The 13289-nt window shown below is 40.5% G+C and overlaps 1 protein-coding gene across 3 annotated transcripts; it reads left to right on the forward strand.

Annotated features, from left to right (window-relative positions):
* Positions 1 to 1152: 1152 nt before the first annotated feature.
* osgn1 (oxidative stress induced growth inhibitor 1) lies at positions 1153 to 11197 on the forward strand. 3 transcript variants are annotated; one of them, XR_012964020.1, is made up of 9 exons: positions 1153 to 1413; positions 4664 to 4726; positions 4895 to 5031; positions 5509 to 5700; positions 6152 to 6243; positions 6910 to 7109; positions 7237 to 7580; positions 7953 to 10001; positions 10099 to 11197. XR_012964020.1 is itself a non-coding variant. In XM_076156479.1 (8 exons), exons 2-8 carry the CDS (start codon positions 4669 to 4671, stop codon positions 8466 to 8468), a joined length of 1539 nt encoding a protein of 512 aa, XP_076012594.1. In that variant the 5' UTR covers positions 1153 to 1413; positions 4664 to 4668; the 3' UTR covers positions 8469 to 11197. The 3 variants fall into 3 exon arrangements, 1 of the variants encoding a protein (XP_076012594.1); XR_012964019.1 differs by having other exon boundaries at positions 7953 to 8794; positions 8901 to 11197; XM_076156479.1 differs by having other exon boundaries at positions 7953 to 11197.
* Positions 11198 to 13289: the final 2092 nt, after the last annotated feature.

Raw genomic sequence — 13289 nt, forward strand, 5'->3', positions numbered from 1 at the left:
TGATCTCTGCTGGTGACGTCCATACCCCACTGACAAAGGGAAGCACCCTGGACAGGATTACACTTACTCACACACCAACATCTTTGGACTCATATTCACATTTATTGTATACTTTATTGATCCCACAAGGGGCATGAAGTCTGCTGTATTTACCCCAGCAACCAAATCCAGGTCTTAGGGTTCCTGTGTCTGGCACTGGCAGGAGATTAATCTACCCTATCTACCCTATGTACCCTACCTATCTCTGCAAGGTAGACCTACGGTACCCCAGCATTTACATAGGAAGTTGGCTATGACAGCAGTTTCTCTACCGATTTTTATCACAATACAGTCATAACATTTTGAGAAAAAAAGATTAAATGTTACAATAATGAAGTTATAACATATTGTGAAAGCAGGGAAAGACCAATGATGATTAAGATTAAGATCTTAATATTTCTCTCTTTTTTTTTAAGTTATTTTCTTCATCAGTGACCCCAACACTGCGTTCTATGTCTGAACCTAGAATGCCTAGTACCTGGTTCTGCCAGGTAGAAAGAAAAGAAGAAATAATATCTAAAAAATAAATATACAAATAATAAATCACGTATTTTCCAACCATTAAGTATTTATTTCTCTTAATTATGAGATACTACGTGATAATAATCAGATAGCATTTCGTAATAAGATTCAAGTTTCAAGTTTATTTGTCATGTGCACAGTAGAACACAGGTCATACTGAACATTGAAATTCTTAATGATGTGACAACAACAGCAGCATATTGAAATTGAATTGAATTTAGTGCAATATCAAGATTTTGCAAAGTACTAAGTATTAGAGAAAATGGAATTAAGTGCAGACCAGACTATATACAACAGAATAAAAAAAAAATATATAAAAAAAACTATTACTATTACTAATAAGTAGATCTAAATTGGCATGAGTGCCGATGGAACAGAGTGCAGGGTGAAATATGAAATGTTATCTCATAATTATAAGATATTATCTCATGAATATGAGATACTAAGTCATAGTTATGAGATACTACTGCGTATCGACATAATTACGACTCAACATCTCATAGTTATAAGTAGTTATATATATTTTCAACTCGAAACGAGCTTCAACAGTTAGTCATGAGTGAGTCATCTTGCACAAAAATGATCTCTGTGCATTGCTGGAGTTGGGTCGGCCCCTGATTGGTCAGCGGGTGGGACAGCTGCGGCGCTATAAAGTGTGAATGTGCAGCTAAGCTTCGGCTTTACGTCAGCGCCTGCACATGTGCGGAAGGAAGGGTTGAAAAAAGCAGTCGGGGACAGCAGCATGAGCAGAGGCACAAGAAGAAAGAGAGGAAGACCGAGCACAAATTAGTCTCCTGGTTTCTTGTAAAGATCTGTGAGCGTCGTAAGGGAACACTCGGGCTCATCATATCCGTAAGTAATCACCCCCCGCTCACAATGCAGCGTGTGCGCGCGCGTGCGGGCCAGCGCTCTTCCTTGTAGTCAGTATGACGTAACACATGTTACGTTACTGCCGACCTCTTGTCTGACTTCATCTCACACTGATATGACATAATGACTCGTAGTCATCGAATGTAAACCGCGGTACATTGCACTAAACTGTTCACTTTGGTTGAATTGAATGGAATTCTGCTACGGGGAAGAATTTTGATATGGTGGTCTGAGATCCTTATCTGGCGTTTAATAATATCAAATGTCCACACTTCCCCTCAGTGCATGAGCAACAGCATGTGTTAAACATGGACTCGGGTTAATGAGTTTGTTACATCGACACAGGCACAGCTTTTGTTACGTCATTCATGCAATATTGCCTTTGCCAATTTTGTCTTTTCAGTGTTTTATTTCTTGATAGCCTCTATGAGGATCTCTTTATCTGCTGGGTTGAGTAACTGTGATCTCTCGTTCCATCGGCCAATGGGATACTTACTGATCATGGATTCAGGATAGATCACGGAGCACTCCGATTGTCTTGGACCATTGTAGTCAGCTTTTCAAATGAAGTCCTCACATGCGAACAACTGAATTATTCGTCTGTACATTATCACGGTTAAATCCAGCATAACTCAAATTATCTCATTTGTTAAGCAACATATGGTGGAGGTCCACCTGGGCGCCTCCATGTCACATGATCACGGGGCAGAGCCAGAATAACCAGGCCAGGTGAAATGAGCACTGAGGCATGTTGACCTTGTTTTGAATATAACAAAGTAAGGATATTTTAAATGTGTATTGTGTTGTAGGTTTACACAGAAACACATCAGGTTTGTGTGTGTAAACAGAATATGCTGGAACTGAACACTTGCTTATAACTCACATGAGCAATCTGACTGGAATGTGTGTGAAACCTGTATATTGTGTTCAAGTGTGAATGAGTAAATGGTTGACACAAAAAAAACTCAATTGCTATGACTAAATCACCACAGGTTGTCAGAAAGTATTTATGATGAAGGCTTGTTTCTCAGCATTCTGAACTTGTACTACATGCATATACACAAAGTCATGCATGGAGACAAGAAGTGCTGTGTCATTGTTGTCAGTAGGTGTGGCGGCAGCCAGGCACAGTAAAGATTTCACTGACGCTAACACTGTTACAGTTGACTCACTTTCTGGTCAGGTTGGTCATTTTACTTCATGTTCCCTATTGCCGATTTCAGAATACAGAATGGATACAATGAACTTGGTGTTTTGCTTAAAAACAAAGAATGAGCATGTTTGACTACATGCATGACCAGACTAGAAAAACATGGTCACAAGGGTTAACTGATAAATAATGAGTTTAGCTTAGAGCCTCACTGAAAACAACAAAATGTCTTGGCACTCATCTGGATTTTATTTCATATTCGCCGGATTTGTTTCAGTTTGGTCTTCAGCAGCAAAAACAATATATTGAATTCATTGTGGAAACTAAGTGGAACCTGTTACACCCTATCGTTGTTATTGGTGAATCTCAATAGACATTAAATCCTTATCACTGATTATTGCAATGGGAGTCCATTAGTGTGGACCAACTGACAACCTTTAAAAGGTATTTAGATGTTCTCAGGCACTTTTTGGTATCATTGCTGTTCCTACACCACATTTTAGATGGATAGATATTAAATAGATGATGCATGAATTAAATATGAAGACACAGCAGAATTTCTTTTAAAAAGTTCTCGCATTAAGTCGAAATGTTAAAAAGTAACCAAAGGTTAGATTTTGAATGATTTTGTTTTTAATTTGACGTGTCATAAAATACAAATTCTCGATGGCTAAAAATATCAGGATGGTTTTGACTTTTCAATTTATGTGATGGCATAAAAAGTCCAAACTTGAATACAAAAATGATGACTTAGTTAAACACTTATAAAGTTAAAGTTATAACCTAACTAATACTTACAATATTTAAAAAATACTTACAAAATGTTACTTAATGTCTGACAGTAATGCTTAAGTTTTGTGTGTGTGTGTGTGTGTGTGTGTGTGTCAGTGGTTCTGTGTCACTCCCTTTCTTTTCTATGTGGTAGTTTCTCTCCTACACTCCCTGTTTGTCTGTGTAAGCATGACTCGCCAGATTTTATGTAGCAACTTACACTCTCTCTCCCGCCACACCACTCTGACCTCAGCTCACCCGCCCGGGTGCGTCTGAGACATCATGATCTGCCATCTGTCTATCTGCCAGCAATGCAGGTTGCTTGTTACAGTGAAATAGAAAAATGTGCTGGAGAATCCGAAGTTATATAGATGTTTTTGTTCCTTACCGAATAATTAATAAATGTAAAGAATAAAATCCACAAAACCTGACAATGCGATATCTCAGGACATTGGATGCATTCAGCTGTATTCAGTAAGGCCATTTTACTGGTTTAATGTGAAGTATCATCTCTGCTTGGGCTGTCACTACATACAGTATGTGTCTGGCAAATCGGAAAGCATTTTGATGGTGATGCACCTTGATTTCCACCTTGCATTAACAGGTGACCATTATCTGGGGAAGCGAGACTGCAAAGTGGGCCTGTGGTTCACGGTGTCCTGTTTCAGTAGTTGTTTTTGTTTCGACTCTGGTGTAACTGATCAGAGTAGTGCTTGCTTGTGGTTTTTTGTCTGCGCAATTTCAGTGTCAAGTATTTGAACATATCCTGTCCTAGGATGGCGACGTGTTGCTTAACTGGAGTGTGAGGGAAGTCTGCAGAGAAATGCATGCTGTGTATAATTATAGAGAGAGGAAAAGACCTGTTGATGAAGAGATGCTAGGATGCAAGAAGCGTCTTAAATAGCAGCAGTGCATTTAAATGAAATAAATAAATACATTTTCATAAATACCCTGCACAACTGAAAACATGCTACAACAGAGATTTGTGGCCTGGATGGCAACTTGTCATGCTTCATAAATCTGGCCCCAACAGTCTTGGGCCTAGAAAGATCTTCCCCCACATCAGCACTCACTCGGACTCTCTAGACTCCTTCACCTCAGTTTAAGGTCCCACACCAACCACGTGAACAGAGATGACGTGTGTATGCTTAAAAGTGTGTACTGTGTGTGTGTGTGTGTGTGTTGCGTCGGAGGTCAGGGGAAATCTACCAGCAGAGTTTTGTGACTGGTGACCAGACATGGCAATGAATAACACCTCTAGTTATGTGTCAATCATGAATGATAATGATGATAATGTCTCTGTCTCCCCAGTTAATATGGATCTTAACGATAAAGAAATTATGCCTGGAGAAATCTTGCCTTTAGTGATCATTGGTAAGACACACACACACACACGCACACGGGTAATTAGACTTGTTTGCTGCTGACCTATAGTCCGTCTAATAACATGGATATTTGTCATTAGGGGATTATTTATAAATGACTGGTTGTAGATTTCTCAGGCACACATAATCACTTTCCCCTCCCCCTTGTCTTTCCTAGGCAACGGGCCCTCGGGGATCTGTCTGTCATACCTGTTGTCGGGTTATATTCCCTACCTTTCATCCGAGTCGTCCCACCCTAACCCTCTGCTGCAGAGCAAACTGGGAGAGCACCCTCAACTGTCACTGCTAGAACAGGTGCACGCACACACGCACGCACGCCAACCGCAGGCAGGCCGGCAGGCAGGCAGGCACGTAGGCAGGCACACACATAGAGTCTGCTCCTCTTACATAGAAGCCCAGCTGAGTGTATTGGCACCACACCGCTGGGGTTGTACATAACATAACATTATATTACATTACGGTCATTTAGCAGATGCTATATCCAAAGCGACTTCCAAGTGCGTTCAACATAGGTAGATCAAAGAACTTCAGGTAACCCATGACCCCATGAGATGCATTGGGAAAAACAAACTTGACGTGTGAATTTCAGAGGGAAGTTGGCAAAGTAATGTGGGAGTTTTATGTGGAAGAATGACAACACGTATAATATGCTTCTCATTTCTATATTTTATTGTAATTTTAGAAATGTATTGTTACCAAATGGAAGTAGTTCTACTTCATAAAGTATTCTTTGATGATGGAATAAAAATACCTCTCTCCCCCTCCCTCTAGGACCTGGAGTACCTGTGTGAAGGGTTAGAAGGGCGATCTTCCAATCCTGTGGCAGTGCTCTTTGATTCACTGCTGCTCCCTGACAGCGACTTTGGACTAGATTGTGCCTCTCCATTGGTATGGCGATACGAACCAGAGCGTGCCATCCCTCACCTTGTGCTGGGGAAGGGTCCACCCGGGGGAGCCTGGCATGTGCGTAGCTGGAATCATTTATCATCTACAAATATTTAGTTATTGAATTCAGGCCAATTTGTGGGCCTTAATCTGCTAGTTCGTAATCTGTAAAGCATTCTAAAGCGTTCTATTCCATCCTCAAACTAATTCAAATTAAATAAATAAATAGCCTGTAAGCACACACTTCATTGATGCTGACGTTGAGCTGTTTGCATGCAGTGACATTGTGATCTGCACAGAATAATACACCTGCTGCTCCAGATTAGAATGAACAGGAATTAATTCGACAAACATGAAAATTGTAATTATTTTGTCTTTTCTTAAGCCAAATGATGTTAGTTTTATTCAATAAGACACTTACATTTATTGAAATGTCTAATCAATTGGTGTTCAGTTGGTGTTGAATATGTCAGTTGCATTTAGTGAAAGTATTCTGTAATTCATTAAATTATGTTTTTTGTGTTTTCAGGCTATGGAGGGCTCCATGTTGACTCTGAGCCTGGCTAACTGGATGGAGCTTCCTGGACTCAAGCTGAAAGACTGGATTAGAGACAAACGCAGGTCAGTCCCACAACTCAGCACTTCACCACTCGCCTAACCTATTATAATTTCACAGACAATAACAATAATAGCAATGTCGCACAGGTCTGTGTGACACTGGACGTTGTCCTGGTGTATTTATTTCTTCTTTTTTTCTTTTTAAGTAAACAATTAGTTTCAAACTCAAACCCTCTGCAGTATAAAGTCACTTTTACATTGTTTTCGTTTGTTTGTTTGTTTGTTTGTTTGTTTGTTTGTTTTGATTTGGGAACTTTACTTTTCTCATTCTGATCATTATCGGAAAAAATACCAAAACTCAATTCTTAAAAAATTACTCTTCATAGAAATGTTTTAAAACAATTGAATTTTGTTGTTTGTAGAAAAATTATCCACAAAAATAGTTTATACTAAGAAATGTTTTATACCATAACTATAAGTACCAATAATAATGTAATAAAGTAGAAATGACACTTTGAAATAGCTGCAGGTCGGGGTGAGGGGAACTGAGGCATTTAGCTGAATGGTCATCGCTCGGAGGATATTGTTGTTTTTCACTCATGTTCATGGTGTAATATAGGAGTTTGTGTAGGGCATTGTCAAAGTGCCAAAGCTTGAGGTTGTTGCCTATGGAAAGACAGACACATACTGCATACACTCTTAACTGGTTTTGTTTGAATTTTCATGCAGGAATGTTCGTAATGACCGAGCCACACCAGCAGAGATTGCTTCCTACTACCAACACTATGTTTCTCAGATGTCGTTGGAGCAAAGCTTTGCCTGCGGGACCACTGTCACCTCGGTGACAAGGGAGCCCAGCAACAAGGAGGGATTGCCAAACTGCTGGAGAGTGATGGGACTGCAGCGCAGAGAGGGGGAGGAGCTAGAAGGTATGACAACACTCCCCATCAGGTTCTCCTCTCCTCTGATGTCTCTCCTGTCTTACTAATTCCGTTTTTATCACTGCTGTCTTTTTCTCCACTGAAAAAATTACCCTTCTCCTCTTCCTTCACCTAGACGGCGCCTCTGTCTCAGAGGAGGTACCTTTCTCCCTGTTGGCCCATAACTTGGTGTTGGCAACTGGGACCAATGACATCCCTGCTAGGCTTGGCGTGGAGGGTGAGTCCCTGCCCTTCGTCTGCCATTCCTTCTGGGAGCTAGAGGCTGCCATCTCTCGGGGTGAGCTAGATCAATCATCAGACCCCGTGCTGGTGGTGGGGGCGGGGCTTACGGCTGCAGATGCGGTATTGGCTGCCCACCACATCAACACGCCTGTCTACCATGCCTTCCGACGTTCAGTTACTGACCCCGGACTCATCTTCAACCAGCTGCCTAAACTGCTCTACCCGGAGTACCATAAGGTGAGGAAGATCTGGTCTTACGGGATGAATCTGTTAGATACCAGTTTCCCCACGCTGTTTCATTAAGGGTTATGCAGTAATTTGTGGTCTTTATCTACCCCTGCTGGTCACCAGTGATAACAGCAGCAACATCATTACAGAGTGCTCTGCCTAAGCTAGTCATGAATTATCGGGCTTTGGCTTATTGTGTATTGCCTCACTGTATGAAACATCTATTATCATTAAGTTATTCCTGTTTGGTTCCAAGAAATATTAATAGGATCCACTAGAAAATGTATATATTGTATTTAGTCTTTTTCTAAATAAAACTAAAGCTTGAAACTCCTGATCTGGTCTCACATCCCCTTTTCTAATGTTTTTTTTGTCATCCAGGTTCACCAGATGATGACCCAACAGCAGCACCCGCAGAGTTCTCCACAACAAAACACTTCCCCAACATCCTCCCCTTCCTTTCTCCCTCCATGCACATCTTCTTCCTCTTCTTACCCGGGTTACCTCAGTTTCTCTCGTCACAGGGTTGTTGCATTCCGCCCTGATCGAAAGTGTGTCCTGGAGTCAGACTCTGGCCAGACAACGGTGGTCCAGGTCTCCATGGTGCTGGTTCTAATTGGTGCTCACCCCAACCTTTCCTTCCTGCACGATAATGGCCGTCTACTGGGCATCAACCCAGAGGAGCCAATCTCATGCCGGAGGAACCCCATCGAAGTTGACCCATTCTCTTATGAGGTGTCTATGGCAGATGGTCCTGGCATGTACGCCATGGGCCCGTTGGTTGGTGAGAACTTTGTCAGATTTTTGAAGGGAGGAGCACTTGCCATTGCAAGTGACCTCGCCAAGAGACGGAGAGAGGGTAGAAGTTGGAAAGGCGATTGGACAACAGACAGGTGAACAGGCTGAAGGAGGTTTATGTTGTGGACTCCAGCAGGTTTCCTTGGCTGAATGGAACAAGCTTTTCATGATGATCTGGGCCGAAAACATCAAGACCAAACAGGAACTGATCTTAACTACTGTTCAACCGGAGACAAGTTCAAATAAAATAGGGTTATCAGATAAGCCAGTGCAATGTTACAGGGTGTGTTTTGGACCAATCTGATCTACTTGGGCAGGAACAGAGATGCATGTCAGTCAGATGGAGAGATGGCGGCAGCCACAGCTGCTCGGATTTGTTTCTTCATTAGTCACTCAGCTACGTTATAACCAAAACCACATACTGTGTTTTGGTTGTGTCTTTTTTTTTGTATTTTTAACATGGGGGGCTCAACACTGGTGTGATTATTTCAGGCTCATGCTTGATTTCCCAACAATAGTAACGTCACAAAGTTATGTATGTATGTTTATGCCCACTTTCTTTTAATTCTCTACATCTTCTTGCATCATGCAAGTTTGCAGTTTTGTATGAATTTGTGGAGATGTACTCATTTCAGTAACGGAACGTACCTGAGATCTGTATAAGTCTCATTTTGATAAGATTTTATCATCAGACAAATGTGTATATACACTGAATATTCTGTTGAACGCAGGCACTGTTTCATCCTCAGTCTGAAAAACATGTGAAGCTCTTTATTTTTGAGTAAGAAAACTTTATAGCAATACATTTAAAAATGTCTATTTTATTAACAAATGTCAGCGCAATAATTGAACTGTTTATTTTAACAGTTAAATACAGATATACTCTATGAGTACATTTGAATTAATTTGTCATTTGTCACCTTAAAATCTGCACTGTAAAAAAAAGAAAAAGCCTTACTATGAGACAGCACAACTAAGTCCAGGTTTTCTTTTGAGACTTTTAGACTTTATTGAAAACAACTAGGAGGGGATAAGGGGGGGGCTTGCATTCAAATCTGGAACTGACGATGGGACTCCTTACACTTTGCATCAACAGGCATTGTCATGATCTGGATTGTCTCTGCAGTGTGATTGGCTCTCAACAGTATGGTTCCATGGTGCGCCATGGCTGACCCTAAGTCACAATAAGGACAGGTAGTGTATTGCATATTGTATCTAAATTGGTGATTTAATGAATTAAATGTTGGCTGCTCTCCACGTGCCAGAGGGGTTTAACTCCAGACTTCTTTTTTCTGTTTTACTATTTGTTTCCATTGAAGCAAACATTTTATGACTGCGCATACAGTCACATTTATATGCACACTGTATGCGCTGGCATACCGATCTGTTTGCTCACATGGATTACCGATCTGTTTGCTCACATGGATTACCTTCGCTCTGCTCACACCTGGAACATGCAACTCAACCTAGCCGAACATCCTCTACCAATCGGACCATTTGACCAATTAAATGATCGCTGCATCCTGTCTAGACTTTCTCAGCTGTTATCATTGATCAGAACTTATTGTTTGAAGTTGTGCTAGGATGCCCAGAGAAAATGGTGATTATGTCATTGGTGAGAATGTTAGCCGTGTCTTATTGGTGTAGGACCTTTGGCAAGGTTGTAACGCTGCATGTTCCGTGTGCGAGCAGAGGGGTCAATCTGTGAGCAGACAAGTAGATATGCTAGTGCAATATTTTGAGGTGTAGCAGAAGAAACAATTGTAAGCACAAAATTGAGGACGAGCAGAAAGAAATTGTGTGAGCACAAGGTGATCTGTTGATTGATCGAGAACCAGAGTCTGTGTGCTTTACATTAGGTGAACTCAGCCTTTGACTACCCATTGCAAATCAATTTGCTTGATTTGACTCGTGAAATCTCGGTTTAACCAAACTAAACCAAATGTCACACAACCATTCTCTGATTTGGATCAGAGCAAACTCTGTGTTTAGCAGAAAGTGTGGAGAATAAAAGTTCATGAAGATGCGACAAACAGCTAACATCCATCCATTATCTATCGCGCTTATCCTAGTTCACGTGTCAAACTAAAGGCCCCCAGCCGAACCTCCACGTCATTTTTTGTGGCCCGCGAGAGCAAAAGAAATATCCATGCTGCTTATAAGCTTACAGTGTCTGTGAACCACGTTTCCCACAATGCATCTCGACTTTGTGACTCGCGAAGTGACAGCATCCCGGCACTAAAATGCAGTGTTTACTTTCCACATCAGGGCCAGGTCAACGTTTAATGAAGGTTATTTCCTAACTGTCATTCCAAGTGGTGTCGAGAAATAGGCTACCTACAGATTATCCCAAAATGTCCAAGAGAAAAATTTATGCAGAAGGAAGGCAGTTTCATGAAAGATGGGAAAGCTTCAAGGAGCTTCACAATATACGTCGCCAATATAGTGATGAACTGAGACAACACTGTCTAGTTGGATGTATGCCCTCTTCAAGGTTGTGTGCAGCCTTTTGATTTTGTAAAAAGCCACAGCTGTCACGCATGTTCTTAGCAGTACACAATTGTTTCCCTCGTCTATGATAAAAAGTTTTGATGTGAAGTTAATAATACTAATAATAATTAATAACCTATTTGATATTTGTCTTTGTTTAATTGAAAAGTTTGATCTTTGATTGAGTAATGTGGGTTTCTTAACCTGATCAATTAGAAGGATTTATGTTGTAATAAGTGAAATAAGATAACATATATTTTTTACATGCAAAATGCATGCAAATGCATACAATTTTGTAACTTGAATAAGTAATAATCAAATAAAGCCAGTTATTTATATATTGTGTTACATATGTATGAGTAGTAACATCTAAACTGTCTTACAGTTACAACAGGCCCTTTGAGGGTAACCATAATGCTGATGTGGCCCAATGTCAATGGGCGAGGGTTGGGGTACACCCTGGACAGGTCACCAGTCCATAGCAGGGCACAAAGACACACAAACAATGCTCACTCACATTCTACTTCAATATAATGGGTTAATGACAAGCTAGGACTTCTTCAAGCTAGGAGAGCACCATTTAATATGTGGATAAGATAACTTTTACCCTGTATTGGTTTGGAAAGACTAACTTACATTGCTAAAGGCAAGTGGAAAGACTTTTAGGGAACCACACATATCATGACAGAAGGAAATGTAAGATGTACTTGAAAGGAAATTGTAAGTTTTGTTGGGAAATTTTGTATTTCATTTGTATTCGATCCCATGTTGATGTAAGTTGTGTGTGTATAAGAAAATTCATATATGTTGGAAAAAATGGTTGAAGTTACGATAAATTGCTTGTGTTTTGCAGGCTGAAACACAAACTACACTTGTTCATTGAAAAGCCAGTCCCCTTTCAGTGAGATGTAGCTCCGCCCCGCCGGGCCGTCGCGGTTAAACCACATAGCGCATATTCCTCGTGTATTCCACATATACCCGCGCGCGCACACAGACGCACGCACGCAACCGCGCGCGCGCATTGCTGTGTCAACGTATTCCAGGAACCAAGGCCATAAACCTGTAAACTTTCGAAATAAAAGAATAAAAATATTTCTGTTTTCGAATGGAGAATTTTTAAGTTTTATTTTGGTTTATTTAACAATCTTGGCTACATACAAATGACCATGTATACTAATTTTAACACACATTACTTTGCTTTTTAAATTTACAAAGTGTACTCTGTATGGGTACAATAACACCAAGAAAAACCTCTTTGCATTTCTCATCTTGAAGCATTTATCTGTTTTGCGCAAAATTCCAATCATAACAGATGACAGACAAAAGCCAAGTTTAAATTGCGAAAAGTGGGAAGCAGATGATAAAGTGAACATCATACGAAAACAAATGAAAGTGGACACCATTGAAGATCTTTGAAAATAAGTATAGTTCTGTAAATAATAAGCCCTCAATTAGGGATGCTTATTTGATTTGCTGTTGTGATGATGTCACAACAATTACTGTTGTAGGAAGAATGTTAATTTATATAATGCAAAAACTGTGAAGCTGAAGTGAGTGTAAAATGGATTCCCTTGCAGAGAGCTCTCCCACGCCTTGACATTTTTGACAGCTTCTGAATAAAGTTCCCAAATTAATGGATGGCCTTAAAGGGACCTAACTTGAACAGAAACAGAATAAATGCATTTCACATGTTCAATAAACATATCTGAGATCAGATTGTATTTGATTGGACTTATATGTGGAAAGTAGCTAGGAGCAACAGTATTTCACAAGCAATCAATGCAAGTATTAAGTTGTATTGTATTTTAGTAGCAAAAGCTGAGAAATTAGATGCTTGTATCTGGCTGTGAAGCGTAATATTAGACAGAGAAAAGACCCCACATCCAAACATAAGAAGAGAAACCTGGTGTATGCAGTGTGGAATCCACAGACCTGTATATCGGGGAAACAAAACATCCATTAAAAAAATGTATGGATCACAAGACCCAGCAGTATACCTACATCTGAAGGACGAGGGAGACTCTTTTGAGTACAACAATGTACACCTTCTGGACAGGGAACAGATGGTGGGAAAGAGGAGTAAAAGAGATGATCTACATAAAGTTAGAGAAACCAACTCTGAACAGAGGAGGAGGTATGCGACGCCACCTATCACACACGTACGACGCTGTTCTCTCATCCCTCCCCAGGATACGAAACAATAATTCAACCTCTAATGAACATTGTTACAGCAGAAAGGAGAACCCCAATGACTGTCGTCATTATCCACTCTTGGACACAGGGACCTCAATCACTCTTACGATGATCATCAGAAGCAGGAGAACTAATCAGGAGTATCAATGGCCCTGATTATGACCTATCAGGTATATTAATGACCCTAGCTATGACAACGATTAAAACCTGGGAATTCTCGCCATAACTGAAGAAGCC

The sequence above is a fragment of the Genypterus blacodes genome, unplaced genomic scaffold (genome assembly GCF_046128005.1).
Source record: "Genypterus blacodes isolate CSIRO-AG114 ecotype Tasmania unplaced genomic scaffold, CSIRO-AGI_Gbla_v1 ptg000070l_1, whole genome shotgun sequence".
NCBI classification, from domain to species: Eukaryota; Metazoa; Chordata; class Actinopteri; order Ophidiiformes; family Ophidiidae; genus Genypterus; species Genypterus blacodes.

Coding starts and splice junctions, on each gene's coding strand:
- osgn1 (XM_076156479.1), top strand. CDS start 4,669: ATGGATCTTAACGATAAAGAAATTATGCCTGGAGAAATCTTGCCTTTA. Junction 4,727..4,894: donor CTTGCCTTTAGTGATCATTG/GTAAGACACACA, acceptor TGTCTTTCCTAG/GCAACGGGCCCTCGGGGATC. Junction 7,110..7,236: donor AGAGGGGGAGGAGCTAGAAG/GTATGACAACAC, acceptor TCCTTCACCTAG/ACGGCGCCTCTGTCTCAGAG.